Below are 26,941 nucleotides of genomic sequence, written 5' to 3' on the forward strand. Positions count from 1 at the left end.
ATTTAATAGATTTTAAAGAATATTATAAAAAGAATAATATCATTATATTTTATATACTTTTTTATTCTTTTTATAAGCTTTAGCTACTTAATACTAGATATTTTAGTATATTAAAGGATTTATATAATTAAGCAATTAAGTAGATAATATAGATATAGATTATCTATATTATAAAAGATGATTTCTTTTCTATATTTTAAGATATATATAATAATATTATAATCTTAATAAATATTAAAGCTAGCTTTTAAATAATTAGCTTTATTCTACTTAACTTAAACAAAGTATTATCTTAGCTAGATAGTTTATTTTAACTAGTTATATTTTAAGGCTTATAATCTAATACTATCTTTACTTAAGTTAGATAAACATTAAACAATCTGATTAAAGTAACTTCTTAGACAACTTTAATTAAAAATAGGATCTTCTATTATTAGAATAGTTTTTCGATATATATTTATAGTAAGATTAATACTCTTATATAAGGTATAAAGAAGATTATATATAAAATCGTCTTAATAGAGTAGAAGATCTAAGACCTTTAGATAGCAAATAAAATACTAAGTAAACGTTAGAAAGTTAAAAAAATATATCTTTAATAAAGAGGATTATTATCATAATAAGAGATAGAGTAGATATAGGAAGAAAAAGGTTTTATAGCTAAAGATAATATAAATATAAGTATAGGAGAGGGTTATATAAAGGAAGACTAACAGTATATTCGATACTATAGCAATTGTAGAAAGCCTGGCTATAATATATAAACGTGTCAATTAGATATAAAGATGTTTGAAGATAAGGATTCTGAATAGTTTTAATTGATTTAAGGTATTATAGTGGAAATAACTTATATAAAGGTGGTATGATGTATGAATGGTGTATTGCTTGCTATGATGTGTCGCTTGCTATATGAATACGTTACTATTAGAAAGAATATTAGTAATTTATATTATCTTTTAATTAAAGTATTAAAACTTAAAGAAAAGATATATAATATTATATATAAAAATAGTAAAAAAGAAGCTACTTTATATAATATCGAAAATATAAGCTTTAAGACTATTTATAAAAGAATAGATTATATAAGCTTAAAAGCTATTAAAAGGCTAAAAGATAGTACTATTAGATTAAATATAACTAATACTACTAATTTTGATATAAATAGGTATAAAAAGTATAAAGCTAAAATATTTAAATAAAGGTATAAAGTATTTTTAAATAATCTAAAAAGCCTTAATTATTTAGAAAAGGTTACTAATAATATATATAAGCTTATAAAGCTACTTACTTATAATAAATATAAGTATTTTATCACTTTTCTAGATAAGAAATTATATTATCTTAAAGTATCTTTATTAAAGTATAAAAGTAAAGCTTTAAAAACTTTTAAAAATTATAAAGCTAAGACTAAAAATAATAAAGATAATAAAAAGATATATATATTTGCTATTGATAATAATACTAAATATATTAATAATAAGTTTAAACTTACTTTAAATAAATTAAAGATTATTTATCAAAAATCTTTTATTTATACTAAAAAGCTTAATAATTTAATTAAAAGACTTAATAAAACCTTACTAAATAAAGTAAAAGCTTTAATATATATTATAAATTTATCTTATTATTTATAAAAGAAGGCTTTATTAACCTTAGTATATATATATAATAAAACTCTTTATAATTCTCTTCAATTTAAAATATTCTTTAAGATAAAAAATAATCAAAAGCTTATACTTAATAATATTAAGATATTTAGATTTATATATTATTATAATAATAATAAAGCTAAATCAAAATTAAAGTTTAAAGTTAATAAAGACGTTTTAATAAACTATAAAGAGTAATCAAATATATATAAAATATTTGATTTAAATCTAAAGAAAGTAATTTAATCTAAAGATGTTAAAATATATGAAAATATATATCTTACTCTTTATAAAACATTATCTAAAAACTATATTTAAGCGCTTAAAGGTAAAGTTATTATTAAAGAAAGTATTAATTAAAAACTAATAAATTATATTAAATTTAAAACCTTTAGATAGTAAGAAAGTTTTAGAAATCAATCAAAAAGGCTTTAAAAAAAAGTTAAAGTCTATTGATAATAAAAAAGTTACTATATATATAGATTTATCTAAAAAGAATGATAAATTCTTAAGCTAATATAAGAGAGTAAAAGATACTTCTTATTTTACTATAGATTTTAATATAAACAATAAGTTTATATTAATAACTAATTTAAATAATAAGCTAAAAATATACTTTAAAGTTATAAATAGTATAACTTTAAAAGAATAGTTTAAAGCTATAAAAACTAAAGTATTTAAACTTAAAAATTAAGTCATTTATACTTTAGTCTTTTTATCTAACGATAAAAAAGTCTTAGAGAAAAGATAAATATATAAGATAAAAACAAATTTTAAAGAAAATATAATCAAATATAAGGCTAGATAGATAGTATAAGACTATTCTTAAGTATTAAGTATTGATTATCTAAAGACCTTTTCAACTATCTATAAGCTAAAAGTATATAGACTTATATTTATACTATCTATCTATTTAAATTAGCTTATATCTTAATATAATGTCAAAAACACGTTTATTTACGCTAAAATTAACAAAAAGATATATATTATATAATCTATAAGTTTCTTAAAAAAGCTTAATTTAGTCTATAGGCTAAATAAAGCCTTATATAACCTAAAACAATCTTTAAAGCTTTAGTATAAGTACTTAAAAAAAGTACTTAAAAAACAAGACTTTTTAGTTTTTCTTTATGATAAAGCTATATTTATAAATATTACTAAAAGTATTATAATAACTTATTATATTGATAACTTAATTATAATTAGAAAGAATCCTAAAGATATAAATATAATTATATTTAATATATCTAAGAAAATTAAAATCTAATATATAGACAAAATCTTTATCTTCTTAAAGTATAAAATCATTATAAAAAAAGATATAAAAGCCTTATATATTATCTAAAACAAATATACTTAAAAAATACTAAATAAAGATAATAAAAAAGATACTAAAAGTTATAATACTTCTTTTAAATCTAAAATAAAATTAAGGTTATCTATTATTTAAGCTTTTTAAAAAAAATAAAAGACTATCAAAAGTAAATAAAAGCTTTATTATATCTTAGCTTAAAGACTAGGCTAAATATAGCCTTTTTAATAGTTAAGTATAATTAATATATAAATAATCTAAATAATACTTATTTTAAAGCCTTAAATAAAATTTAATATTATTTAAGTAAATATTCTAATTTAAGCTTAAAATATAACTATAATATTAATCTTACTTTAAAAATATACTTAAATTTTAACTAAGCTAATAACTTAGAAGATAGGAAAAGTATAAAAGTTTATATTACTTTATTAGATAATTTATTTATTAATTAAAAAGTAAAAAAATAAACTATAATAATGTCATAGCCAGAAGTTTGACCACCCTACAGTAAGCGGCTGGCAGCCTGGTAAGGCAGAAATAAGGGTCATATATAGATAGAAGATAAGGATCACTCTGCCAAGATAATAATCTAGAAGATCACTATATAGGTACGATAATCTAGTTATAGATTACTGTTTGGATTATCAGAAGATTATGATGATTTAGTATACTATAATTCTATATAAGACTATACTTATAACTATAAGCCTAAAGATGAAGAGACTAGCTTTTTAGCTTTTTAATACTATAGTTTGATTCTATAATCAATTGGATCTAACCAGTTATAATCATCTACCTTTATGAATATTGTTTAAATATCTTTTAACCTATTTTAGGATATAAACCTAAGGACCCTTAGTTATCTATTGACATACTGATAGGAAGGATTGTTATAAATAACTTTATCTAACACTAGAGCTAAATATATAACTCTAAAAACTATTATTATTAAAGCTATATATATAGCTAGAGTTTTAATATATATAACTAATAGTATATTTATTAAGTTAGTTAACTTTATATCTACTATATTAGTAGATAATTAGAAAGTAAAAGACTTATTAGCTAATTTTTAATATTATAAGAGAATTAAGTATATTAATATATTTTATCACTTTTTAAAAGATAAAGTAGAAAAAGATACTATAAATATAGTATATATACTAAATCCTCTTTAAATAATAAATCCTTTAACTAAAGAAATACTTAAATTTAAGTTAGATTAGTTTAAAAGTAAAATTAGCTTAATATAAGGTTTTTTTAGTATATTTATATACTTTTTCCTTATAATAAAACTAAATAAAGAATCTTTTTATTATTTTTTATAATTCTTTTTTTATAAAGAAAAGATAATAAAATAAACTAAAAAAAGCTTAAAAAAAATTAAGATTTATTTATTTTATCTTTAATAAAAAATAAAAAAGTTTTATTTATTTTCTTCTTTAAATAATTATAATAGTTTGATTATCTACTAGCTAAAAACAAAAATATACTTATAAAGTATAATAAAGGTTTTTTATATTTTCCTTTAATATATAATAGTATATAATATAGTTATTATTTATTAGCTATTTTAAATTATATATTTATAAGAATATTTAATTTATAAGAGAATATTAAGATCTTATATATTTAAATAAAGCTAATAGTAATATTTATACTATTCTCTAGCTACTATAGTCTAATCAATAATATATAGATTAGTATATTGGTTATTAAGCTTTTAAAAGAGAAGCTATTATTTAGATTAATCATAAGTTATATACTCTAGTATATAACCTTATATATATCCTTAGATTTAGTAGTATAAGCTTATATATAGGAGAGAATCTCCTACCTTAAGAGATTCTTAACTTATATTCTTAAATTTATATACTTATAGACATACTATCAATACTATTATACTTTACCCTTACTTTACTTACTTCCGCATACGTGAAATAACTACTGCTATGCTTATTAAAGGTTCCTTATATAAACGCTAGATAATATAATATCTATTTAAACTATTTGTTTTAACTATAAGTAAAAGCTTTAGGTTTTAATAATATATATATAGAATAATATTAAACTAGTTTAAATCTACTTTAGCTTAACTAATGATAGTATATATAAAGACTTTATTAAATAGCTTTTATATTATTATAAGCAATAGTTAAAGCTAAACTTTATTCTTATGATAGATAATATCTTTATTTATTACTTTAATAAAATTAAAAATATATATACTAGTATAAAAGTCTATTTATACTATTTTTCTTTATATTTATCTAACTTTAATCTTATTAAAAAGTATTTTATAAAGCTAAAGATATATATAAAACATTTATAACCTTAGTATATCAACCTATATAAAAAGAACTTTAAGATATTTATTAAAATATATATAAAAATAGTAAAAGCTTAAAAGGAAAGTGTCGAAAGGTATTTTTATTACTTTAGAATTTCTATCAAGTATTTTTTATAGCTAACACTTTAGTAATATATTATCAGATAACGTATTCGCATAACGAGCGGTATATTATAACGAGCGGTATACTTTAAAAACACATAGTTAAAGCTGATTTAATATCCCTATTAAAACCACTAATTATTACTGAAAATAGATATAACTTAATATATAGCTTATTAACTATAAAGGTTATATATATTTGAATCTTACTCTTTTAAGACTAGTAGATCTTAAGATATAGAAGGTAAAGGCAAAAAAGTTCTCCACTTTTTTATTATAAGAGATTGGCTAGGTAAAATAGGCTAAAAATCATATATATATAACTTTATATAATTAATAAGCTATATTTTAAGTTATAGTTATTTTTAGTAATAATTAGTGGTTTTAACAAGGATATTAAAATCAGCCTTAACTATATGTTTTTGAAGTGTACTGCTTGTTATGATACGCTGCTCGTTATGCGAATATGTTATTATACTGTTTCTTAAAATAATGTAGTTTATAAATATTTAGTAGTATATTATTATATATCTTAAATAGCTTACCTTCTTTAGTATAGATTATAAGCTTACTTAAAATATAAGTTTTAAGTTTATAATACTTTTTAATATTAAGATTATACTAATAAAGAAATTAAAGTATAACTTTATATAGTATTATATAAAGGTATAAACTTTATTTTAAACAAAAGATATACTATTAGCTTTTTTAATCTTTAAATAAGTTAGCTCTTTTGGTATATTAACAGTTTATAACCTTTCGCTTAATATATATCTATTATTCTATCGAATAAAAGCTATTATTAAGAAAAGCTATATTTACTAAGCTTATAAAGCTTATAAATAATATCAAATAAAACTTTATGCTAGCTTTAAATGCTTATTAAAAATAAACCTTAAAGTAAAAGCTATAATAGCTTATAAAGAAAAAATAAGTATAAAATATAGTTTATAACCTTAAGAAAACTAACATTGTTAATCTATTATTAGATATAGTAGATATATTCTTACAAAATATACTGATAGTTTAGATATAATCTATTAGAAGAATATTAAGAGCTAGCTGACAGTCTAAAGCTATCTATTTAAAAATAGCAAAAGCTTTTAGATTATACTATCTATTATATATAAAAAGTTAGAATAGATAAGGATATAATAAGATATAGATAGGGTTTTATCATATGATAGGTTAGGATTTTAATTGTCTAACTAAAGTAAAGGAAAGCTTAATCTAAATTTATAAAGATAACTTTGGATCTTAATAGCTTAGCTTAAGTTAGGGCTATCAGACTCTAAGAGGGAGGGAGTCTGATAATTAGTGTTATATTAGTTATTCTTATATAGGAAGGTTAGGTTGATATCTATATAGATTATAAGAGTCTGTCGAATAAAGGAGCGTTCTTGTCTTCTATAGGTGGCGATTTACCTTGGTGAGGCGACCAGAATAGGCTGGTCAATCATATTATAACGATCCTTCCTATCAGTATGTCGATAGGTAACTAAGGGTCCTTAGGTTTATATCCTAAGATAGGTTGAGGGATACTTAAGCAATATTCACAAAGGTAGATGATTATGACTAGTTAAGTCTGATTGATTATAGAATCAAACTATAATATTAAAAGCTAAAGAGCTAGTCTCTTTATCTTTAGGCTTATAGTTATAAGTATAGTTTTATATAAAATTATAGTATACTATAACTTACTACTATTTATGATAGCTTACTAATCCTTAAGCGACTTTTAGTAAGCTAATCTTATCTTATTTATATATGATTTTATTTCTATAAAATGTTTGCTATAAGGCTTCTAACAATAGTCTAAATTCTGGCTATAATATGATATCCCTTCTTTAAGGTTAATATCCTAGAGATTTAGTTAAATATCTAGGCCTTACCTACTTGATAAGTTCTAAAACTATCTTTCTTATTCTATCAGAATATTGATAATATATTAGATTATATAGAAAAATCCTAATTAAAACCTATCTTAAATTATTTAAAACTTATATTATTAATTAAAAAGCTTAGTTTTAGTATTATATTATACTTATATTATAGAAAAAAAGGCTTAAAGTATAAAATAATAAAAGGAAAATTAAAAAAATATAATAACTATATTAAAGCTAGTTAAGTTTATAATAAACTGATAATATCTTTTAGTTTTAATATATTAAGTTTTATTATATAGCTTTTATTACTTAACTAATTGATTATAATAGATTAAATTATCTTAGAAAAATATTATATTAAGTATAAAGAGTATTTAGTAGAAAAGGACTTTCTTTAGATATATAAAAAGTTTAAAGCTTTAGTAAGTGATTTTCAATATTAGTCTTACGCTAGTATAACTCGTTTAATATAACTATATTGTCAGAAGATAAAGATAGTAGATAAAGGATATAAAATAATTAAGGAAAGTCTAGAAAGTTTTAATAAACTAAAAGAATAAAAATAGATGATTAACTATATTCTTTCTTCTAACGCTTTCGATAAAATAAACTAGTCGACTACTCTTATCAATTAGACGAATATTATCTTAAACCTTTCTATTCTTTAGTTTTTTATTGCTAATTTTAGTAAAATTAAATAACTAAATCAGAATAATTCTATAAATACTTAAAAGATTCTTATATATTTTCTAAATTATTATAGTCTTATCATTTAACTAAATATTATATTTATTATTCTTTCTTTTATAAGTCTAATATTTTTTCTATTTTATATTTTTAGTTTAGTTTTATTTTAATATTTATTTAAAGTTTTATAGATTTATATACTAATTCTAAAAGTAAAATATAAAAAATAAAGTATATTCTTATAGTTTTAGATAATAAGAGTTTATAGTTAGATTTTAATATTTTCTATTTGATTTTAAATAATTTAAGTTTTTTATAATCTAATTTATTATTTAGTTATTTTGTTTTTATATTTTATTATATAAAATAGACTTTATCTTCCTTCTTAAAAGATAGTTTCTTTATTTTTTAAAGATTATAATACTTTAATATTTGTTTTCTAATAAATACTAACTAATTCCTTATTTCTTGATAGAATTATTAAAGTTGTTTTATTATAAGTATTACTTTTTCTGATTTTAGTCTTATTTTAATTAAATAGTTAAGTTTTAAGTTAAATCTATAGTTTATATAAAATAATAATATTCTTATTAATTTATTAATTAATATATTATAACTAAATTAGACTATTGATAATAATATAATCTAATTATTTTATTTATAATTAATATAATATTGAAGATATTATTTAATGATTTGATTTAGTTTTTTTATTTATTTATTTATTTTAAGATACTAAGTTATAAATAGTTTATAGTTAGTCTTTAATTATATTATAAATAATCGTTAGAATTTTAATATAAATAGCTTATCTTAATCTAAAATTATTTCTTTTAATAGTCTATAATTGGCTATAACTATCTATAAAAATATATATACTAGTTTTTTAATATTGTTTTTTCTTTATATAAAATAAAGTATATATATTTTATAAATCTATTGACAATTATAAAGATATTATTATATTTAACTTTTGTTAATAATTCTTCTAATAGTAGAAGCTTTACTATAAAGTCTTATAAGATTAATTCTTATAATTATTATATAACTAATAAAGGTTATAATTCTCTATATAGTTTATACTTACTATTCTTATTTTGTTTATAGATACTATACTTATCTAATACTTTTTTAACTTTATTTTTTATATAAAGAAAGTTATATTTTCTTTATATTTATTTAAAAGTTTTTATTACTTTTATATATTTAAATTCTATTAGTTTATAATATACTTTGATAAATTCTTCTTATAGTTTTAATAATATATATATATATATATTTCTTTATATTTATATTATTTTTATTTTATTTTATTAGTTTATACTAATTTTAAGGAAACTTATATATTATATTTATATTTTAGTAGCTTATATACTTTTTTAAGTTTCTTTTTTTAAGTATTGTCTAATTCTATCTTCAAAAGTATATTGATTTATCTTTCTATCTATATTAAAGTTCTATCTAAATTTATCATTAAGATAGCTTATATCTTTTTTAGTATTTTTTAATAATAGTTTATTTGTTAGCTTAAAGTATTTACTTTACTATTTTTTAATCTTTTTTGATAAATGATTTAAAAGTTAAATTTTGATAGTTTTTCTATCTATCTTATTTGTCTTTTATTAAGTTCTTTTATAATTATAAAGTAAGTAAGATTCTTATAGTCAGTATAAACAAATATTTTATAAAAAGTTCTAAATAGATACTATCTTTATTTTCTAAATGCTTTAACTATAGCTATCAACTCTTTATCATAAATCTGATAATTTAGCTTTAGATTATATAGTTTTTTTGAAAAGAATGTTATAAAATATAGTTGATATTTATTATCTCTTTATTTTAATTAACTTTTAAATATAAAGTCTAAAGTATCTATCTTTACTTTATATTATCTTATAAAGTTAAGATTTTATAAGATTAGTTTAGATAATATTTATTGTTTTAAAATATTAAATATAATTTATGTTTTATTATCTTATATAAAGGCTTTATCCTTTTTGATAAAGTTTATAAATAGTATGATGATTTTATTATAATCTTTAATAAACTTTTGATAAAAGTTAAAAAATCTTAAAAATCTTCTAACTTTCTTAACTATAGTTAGTTTAAGCTATTCTTAGATAGCTTAGATTTTACTTTCTTATATATTGATTTGTCTTAATTCTATTATATAATTAAGGAAATCAATTTTTATAATATAAAATATACTTTTTTTAAGGTTTACTAATAGGTTAGCTTTTTATAGTTTTAATAGTATTTAATATATATATATTTAATATTATTTAAGTATTTTTAAGTATATTAAGATATTGTCTAAATAGATAATAATAAAGATATCTAAGAATTCTTATAAGATATAATTAATTATAGTTTAAAAGTTGGCTAATATATTAGTTAATCTAAAAAATATAATTAAGTATTTATAATATCTATATTATATATAAAACATTATTTTTTATTTGTTTTTTTCCTTAATTTTAATCAGATTATATACTTTTAAAAAGTCTAATATTATAAATATAATAGTATTATATAATCTATCTTATAATTTTAATATTAAGGATAATAAATAGTGATTCTTTATTATAATATTATTAAATTATCTATAGTTTATATATAAGTATAGCTTACCTTCTTTTTTTAGTATAAATAAGATTAAATATCTAGCTGGCAATATAGATAGTTTAATATATTCTTTTCTAAGGTTTTTGTCTAAATACTTTCAAAGTACTTTTAATTTAACTTTATTAAGTTTATATATTTTATAGAACTTTGATTATATTCTTTTTTTAAATAGTATTTTATAGTTTTATTTATTATATTATAATAAACCTATTTTTAATTCTTTTATAAATAATTTAGTATATATTTAATATTTTTTTAAAATATTTTATAATTATTTTTCTTTTTTATTAATTATAAATATTATTATTTATTTTTATAATTTAATATTAGTATTTAATATATTGATAGCTTCTTTAAGTTTACTTAAGAATACTAAAGTTATTATATTCTTTTTACTAGCTAAGTCTTATCAGAATTTTTATTTAATAACTTATAATTATCATTCTTTCTTAAATATTGATAAATCTTATAAAAGTATATTATTTTTTTAATATAGATAGTTATTAATTTAATTAATCTAAAGATTATTTTTCTTAAGTTATAATAGTCTTAATAATATTAAATATCTAATAAAGTTTATTATATTAAATTAGATTCTTTTTTATCTTCTTTATATTTTTATTTATAATTTATTTATTTCTTTATTAACTATTCTTTTATTATAAATGACTTTTTTTTTATTAATTATTATAAGATTATAAAAGTCTTTTTTATATCTTTATTTTAGATAATGTTTATTAATAAATATTAATAATATATAATTTCTTTATACTTTATAATTTATAATTATAATAATATTATATTTTTTAAGATTTATTCTAATATATAGATAGTCTCTTTATACTTTTAAACTTTATAAGAATCTGATTTTATTATTTCTTTTTTATAATCTTTTTATAATTAAAATAATCTTTTTTTAAGTCTTTTCTATACTTTCTAATAATCTAAAAGATTAATAAACTCTTTTACTATTAATCTTAATAGTATTTATAAGTTTTAAAAATATTTATTATTTTAATTTCTTTGCTAATTATATTTAAGATTTGATTTTTTTAATTATTTAAATATTTATATTGATAGTAAAGATAGTTCTTTTTTATTATTTCTATCTTATATTATTCTTATAATATTAATGATTTATTTATCTAAATATTTATCTTACTTTTTTTAACTTTGCTTTTGATTTTAAATTAAGCTAAAGTCTTTCTAAATCTTTTATTTAATATAATGGTAGATTTTAATATAGTTTATAAATTCTTATAATTCTTTAGATATTTTATTAGCTACTTTCTAGCTAGTTTTTTGAATATATTATTTAAGTATAATTTATTATAAACTTTCTAATTTTTAATTAATCTTTTTAAGTCTTATTATTTTTATATATTAGTATATTTATTCTTTGATTATATTATATAATATTTAGTTTCTTATTTATTTAATATATAATAACTCTTCTTTTTCTAAGTTAAAAATATTTGATTATTATATAGTAAGCTATAATAAGTTTTGTCAGCTTTTTATATATAGATATAATATAATATCTTTAGTTTATATTGATTATAAATACTATTAATTATACTATTCTTTAGCTTTAAAGATTATATACTATTTATATTTAAGTTTTTGATAATTCTTCTAATATTTTATCTTATACTTTATTAGATAGTCTTTACTAGATTTAAAGATAGCTAACCTAGCTTTGATAATTTATTCTAAAATATACTAATATTCTATCTCTACTTTTTTTAATATTTATATAATTAATTTATTAATATATCTTCTTAAAAAGAAATTATTTTTTATCTTTTTTATTATATATAGTATATATTAATTATAAATATATATTATCTATAATAAAATATAATAATTTAAATTCTAATAATTTAATAAAGAGTCTTCTTTAAACATTATAAAAATCCTTAGTTAGTTAGCTTATTCTTAATATATTTAATATATTATAACTCTTACTAATATAATCTAATTATCTAGTTTATAGAATATTAAATATAATATATATTTATTATTAGTTTCTAACTTATAAGCTAATGATAGTATTTCTTTACTTATAAATTCTAATAAAGATATAATTTCCTTAAATAATATTTCTTTTATAAGTATTAATATACTATTTTCTATATTAAAGGTTTTATCTTATAATTAGACTTTTAGTTTACTATCTTTGATTATATTTATATTATAAGTTTATTATACTTTTTTATAATTATATTAAGATAATATAATAATAATTTTTTATTATCTTAAAGATTTAAAATATTATTTAGTATTTCCTTTACTTAACTTATATTCTTTATACTTATCATTATAATAATATATTTAGCTAAAGGTATTATATAATATTATATTTATTTATTATTTAAATTCTATAAATTATTTAGATTCTTTATATTTTTAAATATAATATTTTTTCTTATTATAGTTATAATATTATATATTCTTTTTATCTTAAATTTTCTTTTATTATCTTTTCTAGAATATATTAATTTTTATAAGTTTTAAATAATATTTATAAGCTATATTTTATAGTTTATTATTATATTATATTTATTTCTTACTATTAACTTAATATACTAGCTTAATTATCTAGCTTTTATAAGATTTCTTTTTAAAATATCTCTTAAATAGTCGATTATCAATCTATATAACTATTTTTATATAATTAAAAAATTTATTTAATTAGTCTTACTTAGCTAACTTATCTTTAATATTATCTTTTAGCCTTAAATAAAAGGCTATCATAAAAGGATTATCTAGTTAGTTTAGTTTTAATAAAATCTATTAGAATTTTAATATATATTCTAATACTAATCCTTTCTATTTAAAGATTATAAGTTTTTATTTAATTATTTATTTTTTGTCTAAATCTTTAAAGACTATTTTAATAACTTTTTTAACTTTATTATAATTTTTGAAGATTTTCTTAGTTTCTTTTTCTTTATCTTTTGATTTATTATTTTTAAGATAATCTTAAAATGTTAGCTTAAACTAGTTAAAAGTATCTTTTATAAGTAGATTAATAGTAAATAGTATTTTATTATATTTATAAGTTAGTTTTTTTTTATAATATTATATATATATTCTAAATTAAATTAAAAATCTTTAAAGTATTTTTTTTATTTTATCATAAAGATTAAATTTTTTAATTTTTACTTAGCTTAATCTTTCTTCTAATATTCTCTTCTAAAGTTATATAACTATAGCTTATAGTCAAACTATTTTATTAACTATATTTTATTAAATAATAGTCCTAACTATTAAGCTTAGTTAAGATAAATTATTTAAAAAGCTTAAGATTAATAGGATAATAATAAGTACTATCTTAACTATCTAATTATTACTTATAAGATATATTATCAACCTATTAAATAAAAGCTTTCAATATATAATAATCCTTTTTATCAATATATTAATAGATAATTAAGAGTCTTTAAGTTTATATCCTAAAATAAGTCAAAAGATACTTAAGCAATATTTACAAAGGTAGATGATTATAATTAGTTAAGTCCAATTGATTATAAAATCAAATTATAGTATTAAAAGCTAAAAAGCTAGTCTTTTTATCTTTAAGCTTATGGTTATAAGCATAATCTTATATAGAACTATAGCATATTATGGCTCACTACTGCTTACGGCGGCTTACTAATCCTCAAGCGACTTCTAGTGAGTCGATCTTATCTTATCTGTATATGACTTTGTTTCTATGAAATGCCTGCCGTAGGGCTCCTGACGGCGGCCTGAATTCTGGCCGTAACACGTATCGTCTTATGTGACAAACAATTGCTACCTCAGGCAAAGATTGCGATTTATTACCCAGGTCACATGATCTAGCACCTAACTATTGCTTGTCGCTCGACTTTGCAGATTACAGCACAATCTCGAGATGAGGCGGTCTCTTGGTTCGTGAGCACTTGCTTTCAATGAAGGAGACGACATCACTATACCGAAATATGTACCACCATATGCTCTAATTAGAAGGTCGATACAGAAGTATGCCCCCCACGCTCCTCAACAGCTCGGAAGTTGATTCGTGCTTCGAGGCATCGCGTGTCTGCCCCGCACACAGCCTTGCGAGATGCCTCGAACTGGCTTCGACAATGTCCGCCACTCTCTCGAGAATGTGATACTTCCAACAACCCCGAAGATCGTCAATTTCTAGGACCCTTGTCTCACGGCCTCACTTCTTTCTATTGCGGCACGATGGAATGTTTAGGGACAGCAGCAAGTGTGATCGCCGTTATCGAGCTCTCGGCGAAGGTCTCGTCACTCTGCTACAAATATTATACTGCTGTCAACAATGCCAAAAACGATATAGACCGTCTATGTGAAGAACTTGGCCAGCTCAAATCCACCCTTGAAGGTGCCTGTCGGCTTCTTGAAGGGCCACATGCGGCAAGGCTCAAGACATCGCAGCCACTACACGATGGCGTCAGCAGCAGTTCTTCCCGACTCACTGAGCTACAAGCAAAGCTCGAGAAGAAACTGCAACTAGGAACAAGACAGAAGATTATGAGCCGAGTTGGCAGAAGTGCTCTTAAGTGGTCATTTGAGAGCAAGGACGTCGACAAAATCCTCGAAAGCCTTCGAATATATCGAGATACGTTGAATGCAGCACTTTCTGTTGATCAGACATCTGTAGCCACTTCTTTCTTGAATTCGTCGGCTAATGAGATATAGCTCGGAAATCCTTAAGATCAGCCAGGAACAAGTTCTTTCGAAGCTACCGATCGCGAGACACGCAGCCTTCGATTCTTATGCCGACGAGCACGATGCGCGATGCCATCCCGAAACCCGAGTCGAGCTCCGTGAAGAGATCATAAGATGGGCCGACGATCCACAGAGAGAATGCATATTTTGGCTAAATGGTGTGGCTGGCATGGGGAAATCCACTATATCACGTACGCTTGCGGAGTCATTCGCCAACCAAGCGTGTCTTGGAGGCAGCTTCTTCTTCAAAAGAGGCGAGCGTGACCGGAGCAGTGCAGCGTTGCTGTTCACGACAATCTCTTTCCAGCTTGTCAACCTCGTACCTGATCTAGCACCATATGTTAGAGCTGCTCTCGAGGCCGATCCTACTGTTCCAAACAAAGCTCTAAAAGAGCAGTTTGAGAAGCTCATCTTGGAACCACTCGGCAAGTTGGAAGGACATTTGGTCAAGAGGGTCGTGCTTGTAATTGATGCCCTCGATGAGTGTGGGTGTGAGGATGACGTGAAAGTTATTATCTATCTACTGTCACGGGTGAAGACATTGGGATCAGTCTGGGTTCGGGTTTTCGTGACTAGCCGGCCAGAGCTACCAATCCGGCTTGGTTTCAGCGACATCAGAGGCAAATACCAGGATCTATTACTCCACGAGATTCCGACACCCATCATCGAACACGACATCACTGCCTACTTACGGGACGAGCTTGACACAGTGAGAGATCAATACAATAAGTCAGTTCCAGCCAGACGGCAACTTGTTCAAGATTGGCCAAGCCGAGGCGTTGTCCAGATATTGGTTGACATGGCAATACCGCTTTTTATTTTTGCGGCAACTACAGTCCGATTTCTCAAGGACTGGAGGGCTGGCGGACCTGATCAACAACTTGCAAAGCTCCTTAAATACCGATCAAGAAGCCAGGTGTCCAAACTCCACGCAACTTACTTCCCAGTCCTGAATCAGCTCACTATCGACCTCCCCGACTCTCAGAAGGAAGATTTGATATCTGACTTCCGCAGAATTGTCGGCTCGATAGTGCTCCTAACCGAACCGCTATCGATCACATCTCTTTCCGCGCTCATTGGAGTTCCGGAGACGATGGTTGATAATATGTTAGATCTTCTCCATTCTGTTCTTAGTGTCCCATCTGATCCTACTCTACCAATACGACCCTTTCACTTATCTTTCCGCGACTTCCTTGTTGACCCAAAAAATCATGACAATAATCTATTCTGGGTAGACGAGAGGGCAACACATGAGCAGATTGCAGTTAGATGCCTACAGCTCTTATCGACGAGTGGCTACCTGAAGAAGGATATCTGCAACGTAAAGCAGCTCGGCGCAGCTCGCGCAGATGTGAAGCCTATAGTGATTGAATCATTTCTGCCAGCATACGTTCGATACGCATGCCTGTATTGGGTACACCATCTCGAACAGAGCAAAACAACCATCACCGATGATCATACTGCCTATAAATTTCTCCAACGCCACTTCCTTCACTGGCTAGAGGCGTTAAGTCTTCTAGGGAAAATATCTGATTGTGTTGCTATGATCAGCAGCCTCCTGGGTCTCCTGAGTGTAGGTCGCACCAAGCAGCCTCTTCGAAAGTCACTAATACAGGCCGTGTAGCCCAGTATGAGTCCTGGTGTCGCCGCGTTTTTACAAGATGCGACCCGATTCTTACTCAACTACCGCTCAATTATCGACCTATATCCCCTTCAGCTCTATGCTTCTACGATCATTTTCACGCCACAAGAGAGCATAATCCAAGATCTGTTCAAAACCCATGGCCCAGAGTAGATCTCACAACTACCAAAGGTTGACTTCACATAGAATGCTTGCTTACAGACGCTCGAGGGCCACCACAACTCTGTCAATGATATAGCGTTCTCGCCCGATGGCAACACGATCGCCTCGGCTTCACACGACAAGACGGTACGGCTATGGGACGCAGCGACAGGCAAGGTGCAGCAGACACTTAGGGGCCATAGTGGCTGGATCTCAGCCATAGTATTCTCGCCTGATGGTAAAACGATCGTATCAGCATCAGCTGACAAGATAGTCCGGCTCTGGGACACCACGACAGGCGAGATGCAGCAGACTCTTGAGGGCCATAGTCGCTTTGTTAGGGATATAGCATTCTCACCCAATGGTAGGATAATTGCTTCAGCGTCAAACGACATGACAGTCTAGCTCTGGGATATAGCGACAGGTAAGCTATAATAGACACTCGAGGGCTATAGTGGCTGGGTCTGGGCTATAGCATTCTCGCCTAACGGTAGGGTAGTCGCTTCGGCATCTGGCGATAAGATAGTAAAGCTCTGGGACGCAACGAGAGGCGAGCTACAGCAAACACTCCTAGGCCATAACGGCCCAGTCAGGGCTGTAGCATTCTCGCCTAATAATAGACTGGTTGTATCAGCATCAGATGATGAAACAATATAGCTCTGGGATATAGCGATAGGCGAACCACAACAGACACTCGAGGGCCATGACGGCGCAATCATGGCTGTGGCATTCTCGCCCGATGGCAAGACAATCGCGTCGGCATCGCTTGATCAGACGGTACGGCTATGGGACGCAGCGACAGGCAGGCTGCAGCAGATGCTTGACACGGAACATGATCTTACTAAGTTATCTTTTACTAGTGATGGTCGATCGCTCAGAACAGATCGAGGTCTAATCAGTCTCGGGGCAAATACCGAAACGTCCTCTTATGAAAGCCTGCTGTCTCCTACTTATTCATTCGATGGAGAGTGGTTGATTCAGTATGGAGAGAGAGTCCTCTGGCTTCCCCCAAACTTCAGACCTGTGTGCACCGCATATCAGGATAATGCGTATGCGATGGGATATCACTCTGGTATGGTGAAAATCATTCGATTCAAATCTTAGTAGATATGTCTAGCATCATGAATATTACCGTACTTTTTTTCTTCAGCTCTTTGCACCATGAAAGGGCCTGGGAGAAGCAGTTTTACCGTTCTCATAGATAAAAGCGCACAGCAGTCGAGGTCTAGGCTTGGGGTTTAGAACAGCGACGGCGTTTCCTTGTCCGCAATGACACTGTAATGGCATGAGGCCCCCACAGTATCTACCTTTGGGCATACTGAAGTACTTCTGGCGCAAGGTAATCTGTCAGCTCTCAAGACACCCTAACACCCACGATCTACGGCCTATCACGGCTGTCAGCATTTAAGAAGTGTACACCGAAGTACCTTGAAGGATCCGTGTCCGTGCGCAGCGATCAAAGAGTGTACGTCAAAGATAGGTATTTCGCTCTCAGTTGTCGATGGTAATGAAGAACATAATATTGCGCCACCTCCTGCCCAGCTACGGATCCATGAGTTTGGCTAACGTGGTGGCGTATCACTTCACCAGCTGTGGAGTACGGTACCATCTTGCCTCACATACTATATGTCGATCGAGCCTGTGGGGATCTTGAGAACGGATGCTGGCCTCCTCGTCAACTATCCGACTACCTGTTTCCATCCTCCTTTATCTAGCATACATCCCTGATCGAATGCATATCACTGGACATTATCACATATGCGATCATTCATAACTCCCGTCGCTCTCACCAAGCAATTCCGTCCCGCTGCCTGAGACCAGGCGCTCAGAATATGACTCGGACGGAACCACAAGCCGAGGATCACGAGGGTTCTTCTCCAGAGCAGCAGGCTTCTTCTGGCCATTGGAGGACAATAACCCTGCATTGCTGCTACTGCCGCTGTCTGTCTTGAGTTCTCTTGTCTTGCCCACAGACAACGAGCCGTACACGCCGAGGCGGTCGTCTTCGGCGTCATCGTCGTCGTCGTCGCCATAACTCTCCAACAAGAGAGCCGGGTCTGCGACCCCACCAAACAACATCCACCCAATCACCTCAAGCCACTGGTCACGGGCTGCCTCACTCGTGCCGGTCATGCTGCCGACTGGTATATCCCGGGCGATGCTGATCGACAACGCAGGAGCTAGACGACCGCATCCCTCCTGTACATGCTCGCTGGCGGGGTCGTTGTAGGATCCTGTGTGGTCCAATTTGGCCTCGACAAGACGTACTCGTGTGCCGGTGCAAGACACGATTGTGACCTGCAGAAGATGATGATCAGTGTGTGATGAGGGGACGAGAAGGGCAGGAAAGTAGCAAGCACATACAGCAAATGATGACGAAGATGATCGATCTTTCTCGGGGGCAGTGACAGTGGGAGTAGCACCAGCACCAGCACCAGCATCCTGGCGGAGCAGCTGCTCCTCGAAGCACCGGCGACAGACGAGTGGTAGTGCGCAGAGCAGTTCGCTGCGAAGCAGATGGTCGGATGGAACGAGGCCGCCGGGCATTGTCTGGTCGGCGACGACGACAACGGCATTTTCTGGACGAGAGGATGTGGAACTACAACCACGGCGTCGAGGGTCCTTGTCGTCGGCGAGGAGCAGGGCCGTGGCTTGCCACAGGAGAGGGAAAGGTGCTTTATTGGTCCGCTCGCCTTCCTGGACGAAGAGATGGCAAACACTTGCAGGGTCGAACTCCTGCCAGCCATACTTCTGTGTCTCTAGCCTCCGTCGTTGTTTGTAGTAGTCCTCATCTTCCTCCTTCTGTTCGCTGGTCATTGTCATATGGTGATTATCGTTGTCTCCGTTCTGCTCCCGCTTGTGATGCTGCTGCTGCCGGCTTCGCCTTGATCCACTTGCACCGGTACTGGCACTGGCGCCGGTGTTAGTGTGTGTGATATGCCAGGCTGCATTTCCGACAATCCCAGCCCACTCAAGGGACGTGTATGGTACAGCTGAGCCATAGGGTCGATCAGATTGGGCTGGCTGTAGCGACTGTCGGATGGTTGTCGGGTAGGGAGACTCGCGGATAGTGACATCGATTAGATCAGAGACGACATGTCGGACAATAGCTAGACCTGGCGCTGGCCCTGGCTGCGACAGCAATGGCAAGAATTGGAGGATAATGCCGTATTCCTGGAGGTCTTTGGCACTGAGAGAAGTAGTACTGTTGCGGGGCGGCTTTGCAAGATGGGCGAGGGTCACAGCACAACGGGCGGCTGGGGGGAGGTTTCCTTGTGGCGGGCTTGGGTGATTGCTACTGGACCGAACACAACGCTTGATCTCCATCAACGAGGAAGATGGTGACCTGTCCGCCACAGATGTCCATATGGAGGGAACAGCTTTGGACGAGGTGCCGGAGCCTCCCAGTTTTGATGTCGACATGGAAGATGTCCACGATATTAATACGACCGTAGATGTCGCGATGACGGGAATTGCGGATGCGGCGGACGTACGCCAGGCATACTCAGCGACAGACCAAGAGATCCTGCTGCCTAATGTAGACAGCTATTTTGACTCACCTATACGCCATGCGCGTGACTCGATTGACTAGTGGAAGGACATCACTACTCCGTCCACACTCGTAATTGATCCGACTCGCTCGAGGTCAGATATAGGTCTGCCGGGCCTACGTCTCTTGGGTTCGACTCTAGGCTCTGCACCCCGGGTGTACCGAGATGATATAAATTCCCAGGCACGCGTCTCATCTTCCTTAGGTATCCATGACCACGATGGAATAAGCCAAAAGACCCGAATGTCAACGTAGAGTCAGATCTTATCTACGGTCGAACGCCCTTAGAATATAGAAAGCTTGGTGTTTCGGCCGCAATCGGTGGACGATCTTAGTAAGAGACGTTATGAAAGCTCGTATTGGGATCTACCTGCATACCGCATGCCAAATATAGTCCAGTCTCATGTATCGTGGTGGCTTCGCTAGAGCAGAGACACTGTGGGGGCGCCGAGAGTTCGGGACCAGGACGAGCATTCCCAATGGAGTGATATTGCTCTGACCACAGCGCGGCCGACACCTCCACATCACGTTAGGTCAGGGTATACATCCCCGGTTGTACGTGTCCCCACCCCCAGCTCCAGTGGGAGGCTGCTCTCTAGCTCTAGTCGAGACTTTAGGCCAACGCGTAGCGGTGCTTGGTCCTTGGGAAGCTCGCCGTTCGCTGGATTTGACAATGCCTCTTCTGTTGATCCACGGTCAATCCTTGGAAGTCCGATTTCTAATCGAGTAAACCGTAAACCAGGGATAACGTATGAACCGTCCCCAGGGCAGACCAATCGTAATCTCTCTGGAGTTCAGGGATTTGATGACAGTGACGAAGAGTACTGGAGGCGTGGGTAGTATCTCTTTTTCCTCAGTAGTTAGAATAATGAAATATGCTTTTCGCTATGTTCCCCCGGGGTTCCGAAGGCTGATCTCAAACACTGCTTCGATCATTATTGAACCCCATCGCGCCTGTTCCGGGCACAGAACCGGAGCGTAGGATGCTGAAAGCTAAGATCGAGAAGTAGGCTAATGGCTTTTGGGACCAGTTGCGGGATAGGAATACTGTAACGATCAAGTCAGAATGTAGGGCTGGGTTTCGGCTTCACGTAACGGACCCGCCTATTTTGTGAAACCCGTGAACTTATGAGATTACAAACAAAGCGGCCCCTTACACCAGGTACAAAGAGCAAGAGAAACCCAATATATCTAGGATCAACTTACAATTTGAAATGTAGTATGATAGAGGCTCTAGACGCTGGATATATACCTGGAGATATAGATCTATCCAACAACGTATACCAAGTATTTCCAGTCGGTTCACCAGGAGTTTATTTAGACGCGATCGAACTCGGAATAGATGTCGTTCCAATGAGCAATTTTCTTACCAACGTGAGTTCAGATCACCGTAACCAGACATGACCTCTAGTTGACAGCGGCAGGGTTTCGATGGCTCCCACCAAGGCTCTTCGAGTCACCTCAGCTCACCCCAGCAACAAGTGCCTGTAGAGGAACATAGTCTTCCACAGCTCGGAGGCTTCCTACAGGAGCAATACCAACAATCAAACCATATCCTGCCTTCTATGGACGCACACGAACCCCTCCTCGCGGAGAACGTTGCACAGCAAGCATTCCAGGACGCCTTTGACGCCGTAGGTAATTTAAGGATCGAAGAACAGTATAGTGAGATTGTGAAGCAGCTGAGAGAAAGCGCGAAGTGTGTGGTGGCAGGTTATAACGGAACTTCATGGGGGCCTTCTTTGACGAGTCGGAGGTGAACTGCGTCAACCAAATCCTCCACAATCCTAAAATGGACAATGCCGAATGCCTAAGAGACCTGTTCCTACAGCCGCATTGTAACATGGAGACGGCTACATCAGTCATGGTTGCACTGAACAAGATGAGTGGTGCATTGGAACATTTTGGGTACCAAAGAGCAAAATATGAAGACGGTGAATGTCTGAATCTGAGAGGAGACGAAGATCTAATCAACTTGCTTTTGATTGGCACGATTCTTGTCCCAAGGCTAGTGCGACTTACACAGGCCTTGCGTCCATCGGGACCTTCTGTCAGTCATGTACCTGGAATCTTTGCTCTAGAGCATAATGATTAGAAGTATGGAGGGAAGAGAGGAAAGGGTTTTGTTTCAGCTTGCTCCTTTGGGTTAGCCATATTTCCTAATTCAGTCCAGACTTGTCATAACTTGACAGAGGACCGGACCTCACTCAATGTTTGTCTGAGTGGTTAGTGAGATGCACGGGTGATGGCTATATCCAGTACAACAGTGACATGATATGCCAGTGACCCTGAGCCGACCAGACGAGTTTGTGGTAAGACCGCTTGTCTCTGGCTGAATGAATATACGCTTATGGTACCTCTAGATGAAATAGGATTTCTCGGAACTGGGTCCTTGGTAGTTGCGAGGCACTACATTTCATTTAGCTGAAGTGGTCTAGTTTTCCATTGAATATATATATTGCTACGCCTTTCTTTGCTTTGCCTCTTGCCCTACAGCTCCAATTCCCTGAGCAATGCTACACCCCTTTCATTCAAGTTAGGGTATTTAGAAAGTGTGAAGTAATCCCGCCAGAAGTCCCTCGCCTCTTTGTACTCTGGCATATGCTTACGCAATAGAGCTTTCCATTCCTGGTCGTCCTGTCCCAAGCCAATTCCTGCGTAGGTAAACTCCCACCAAGCTGGGAAGTACCCACTTGCCTCCCAGTCGATGATGCCTGTCAGATTACCATCTTGGACCATAATATTCACATTTGTAAGGTCGCCATGAGTGAAAGTGTAGGGTATCGCAGGTGGCATACGATCTCGCAGTCGCTGACGAGCCTTTTCGGATATTCCCTCCAAAGATCTCGTCATTTCTTGCCAAAGCTCATCGTCCGAGGTAAGGGGCCCATGAGGGACACCGTAGCCGTCTGGGAATGAAAATGCCGAGAACATTGGTTGCCCATTGAGACTTTGCATCCGAGGCGAATGTAGGTGCCGAAGTTGGCCCAGAAAGTCTGCTGTTTGTCTTGCCACTCGTTCTCTCGCAGCTATTGACATTGCTCCCCAAGCAATACTTAACGGTTCGCCTCGAATTCGTCTGGTGATGTTGAAATAGCGTCCGTTGCTAGCGGCAAGAATCCTGTCGCTCAGAGGTCCAACTGCAAGCTGCACAACGCGCCTCGACCGCCATTGAAGCTTCGTCGAATGATAGAAATGATCAAACCTGAGCTGCCGGCGAAGGTGGTGCTGCAGTTATGAAAGGGAACGAAGTGGGGTTATGGTAACGTTAGAGGATGGCGGGGTAAAGCCGGGTAAGCCGCATTAAAGAGCCTCCAATCCAGAGACCAGCAGGGGACGCTGAGTCCGCTCCTCCAACCCTCACGTGAGGGAAACTTGCGAACAACAACAACCCACGTGGCGGCCTACATGTACTATCCGACCTCACCGACTATAACTCTACCGAGCCGTCTGTCAGCGAAAGCCCAACGGATCCTTTGTGAACGAACCATGGTCTGCAGGCTGCGACCCACAAGTGGTACATTTCACAAAACGCCGCACAGCCTTCAGGGGAAGTGGCGGAACTCGTGGGCTCAAATAATCGAAACAGGTTGTAATATCAGATGGTTCATTACTCTAACAATCTCGACCTCACAGCATCCGAGACGCTCTTCGCGTAGCTTTCCGACCGGGGTTCAAGGAAGGAGACGCCCTTGATGAATCAACAGACAGGCGGGCAGGACGCCTAGAATGCAGACGCCGTGCATTTACACTATCTAAAGTACCAGGCTTGTCGGTCGTTGTTGCCACCTATTTGCCCGCGTGCTGCTTGTAGCCCTCCTTGACCGCCTCAACCACTCGATTGTGCCATGTGATGGAAATCAGGGGTTTCACCACCTTCCCCTCGGCCTCGATCCGCCTCCTCACCCGCTCCAGGGCCTCTCTTGCATCGCCACTGCTGGCGATTGCCCAGTCGTGCCACTCTTTGACGCTCTTCGCTAGGGGTGCGACGTCAAAGACGGTATCGCCCACAAACCCAAGCCCTCTCGGGGCCAGCCGCTCGGCCGGCAGATTGCCGTGGTCATTGTCATCGCAGGAGGTGTAGGCGTCGTGGACGAGCCAGAGGGGCTTGTCGGGGGACGTGATGTCCATGACCACGATGTAGGTCATGACCGAGGCCGGCGGCTGTTGTTGTTGTTATTGTTGTTGTCGTTGTCGTTGTACAGGCGGCGTACCCAGCGTGTGACGCTCACTCCGGTACTTGGCGCAGACCCGACCGACGGGCAGCACGAAGCGCGGCAGGCCTTCAATCTCGGGCTCGGCCTCGGCCGTCGTCGAGTACAGGATCTCACTGATAGTGTTATCACAATAGTCTGCCGTTCGGGAGCACTTCGCCGGCCGCTTGTACCCTTTGGGGTACTCGCGGCCCCAGTCGTCGTTGGCGCGGTACGCGGCGGAGGTGAGCACGGCCCACGTGAGTGCGGGCTCGCTGTGGCCGCCGTCGTCGTCGCCGTCGTCATCGAATAGTGGGAGGGCGTAGTGAAGGGGGCTAGGGATGGCGAGGGTACGAAGGCGGGTGGATAGGTCCTGCTTATCGGGGCTCCGAACAGGCAGGTCCATCAGGATGCGGATATAATCACGCGGGAGGATGTCGTTGGAATCCGGTCTCGTGACGATGACCTGGCCCGAGCCCGGAGCGGCAAAGAGATGCTCCAGGTGATCGCCCATGAGGATGCGTATAATCAGTTCGCCGCCGTGACCGTTGTCGGGCTTTCCCTCGAGGGAGCATAGGGCGCGTGCTATGCTGCCGCCAGAGCCGATTTCGCCAATGATGTTGCTGAAGGCGCTGGAGCTGCTTTCGTTGCCTCCGTTGCTGGATGACTTAGGTTTAGGGATGCTGCCGCCGCCCTGGCCGATACTTGGGCTAGGGAGCTCGGCCATGGTGCCGTTGGGTGTTGGTGAGGAAGAAGCTGTATGTGTTGGCTTGGCGCGTCTGATTGTGAGGAGAAACAGGAGGAGAGAAAATGGTGCAGAGCTTCTTGCCGCAAAAAAGAACTCGCAGAGTATTTAAGCCACGAGGGCGAGCGGGAGTCGGGTTGAGCAAAACTTTGGAGAATCTATGAGGCAAGTAGGTGAGGTACCTCAGTGCCTTCACAGCACCTAAGGTGCCTAAAGTATGTATGTACCAAACAAAAGCTCAGACGGATTGGATTAAACTGTTCTTCGGTCTGCGCTGCGGCCTAAAGGCAATGTCGCGGAAAGGTCGAGTATTTAGTGAGATGGAAAGGACGCTCCGACGCCGAGGATTCTTGGGAGAAAGAATCGACGATAAGCCAGGCACGCATCAGGGAGTATGAGGCAGACAAGATAGAGGACTTAGAACCGCAGGGTGAGTCGGTAGCTAGGGAGCCAAAGACTTAGGGATATTACGGAGGTACCACACTAGGGCGCCCATAAAAAACAGAATGAGATTCTAGACCAATTTGAAGAAATATATATATCGTGTTGTATATATCTAGACCTAAGTCATACTCTTCTTGATTTATAAAGGGTTTTGTTAGGCAGCATGATGTAGAGCTTTAAAGAAATAACGTTAAGGAAAAGTAGTGGCTTAATAAGTGTGACCAGTTATTAGATACACTGGCGAAAGAGACGCATTATCAAGGGAACCAACCTCTCAGTGGCATTGTTGTGTGGTGTAAGAATAAGGTCATATTAATTAATTTACAATCAATGTGTTTGTGGTACTATATATTATACCACTCAAATATACATTTCGCTACTAGCATCAAAGCATATTCTTTGAATCAAGGTAATGCTGATGATTCCAGTCCGGAGGACGTCTCTACCACATACCGTATGAGTACACGCACATATATGGATCGGTCGTAACTTTAGAGTGTAGGTCAGACACATGCTTAGCCTAGACGTGTGTTTGAGTGGGACATATGTCTAGGGATGAGTGGAAGCGTATCGCAGCGCCCCGGACTGGTGTTTAAGAAGGCTAACTATTCAAGAAGGTCTTGGGTTGTTGCTAGAAAGGAATATTGACTGGCAGGGATAGTGAAACCCCCTATTTGACCAGAACAGTTGGTTGAGCAGAGCACGCTACTGTAAAGACCGGAATTAGTGTCCACTAATCTTTAACCCTAGCCGTTTTCGGCAATTCGTGGCTTGTTTAGTGGGACTATGTGGCGGTGCAAGGTTCTGCCCGGCTCTTACTCTTATGCTAACAGTGGTCCGTCCGCAGCTACTGAACTGGAGCATAAGGCCTTGGGACTTCGAGATACTTA

General features: G+C 32.9%; 2 protein-coding genes across 2 annotated transcripts; both read right to left on the reverse strand.

The window, feature by feature from the left end:
• Positions 1–18,883: 18,883 nt before the first annotated feature.
• UCRPA7_5583 (hypothetical protein) lies at positions 18,884–19,936 on the reverse strand (the record flags this gene model as incomplete). Its single annotated transcript, XM_007918129.1, has 1 exon — positions 18,884–19,936. The coding sequence occupies one exon, from the start codon at positions 19,934–19,936 to the stop codon at positions 18,884–18,886; it is 1,053 nt and encodes a 350-aa protein (XP_007916320.1).
• Positions 19,937–24,458: 4,522 nt separating this feature from the next.
• UCRPA7_5584 (hypothetical protein) lies at positions 24,459–25,589 on the reverse strand (the record flags this gene model as incomplete). Its single annotated transcript, XM_007918128.1, has 3 exons — positions 24,459–24,833; positions 24,921–24,999; positions 25,057–25,589. The coding sequence occupies 3 exons, from the start codon at positions 25,587–25,589 to the stop codon at positions 24,459–24,461; spliced, it is 987 nt and encodes a 328-aa protein (XP_007916319.1).
• Between the last annotated feature and the right edge of the window lie 1,352 nt (positions 25,590–26,941).

Source organism: Phaeoacremonium minimum (assembly GCF_000392275.1).
Source record: "Phaeoacremonium minimum UCRPA7 unplaced genomic scaffold PA7_03_scaffold_416, whole genome shotgun sequence".
NCBI classification, from domain to species: Eukaryota; Fungi; Ascomycota; class Sordariomycetes; order Togniniales; family Togniniaceae; genus Phaeoacremonium; species Phaeoacremonium minimum.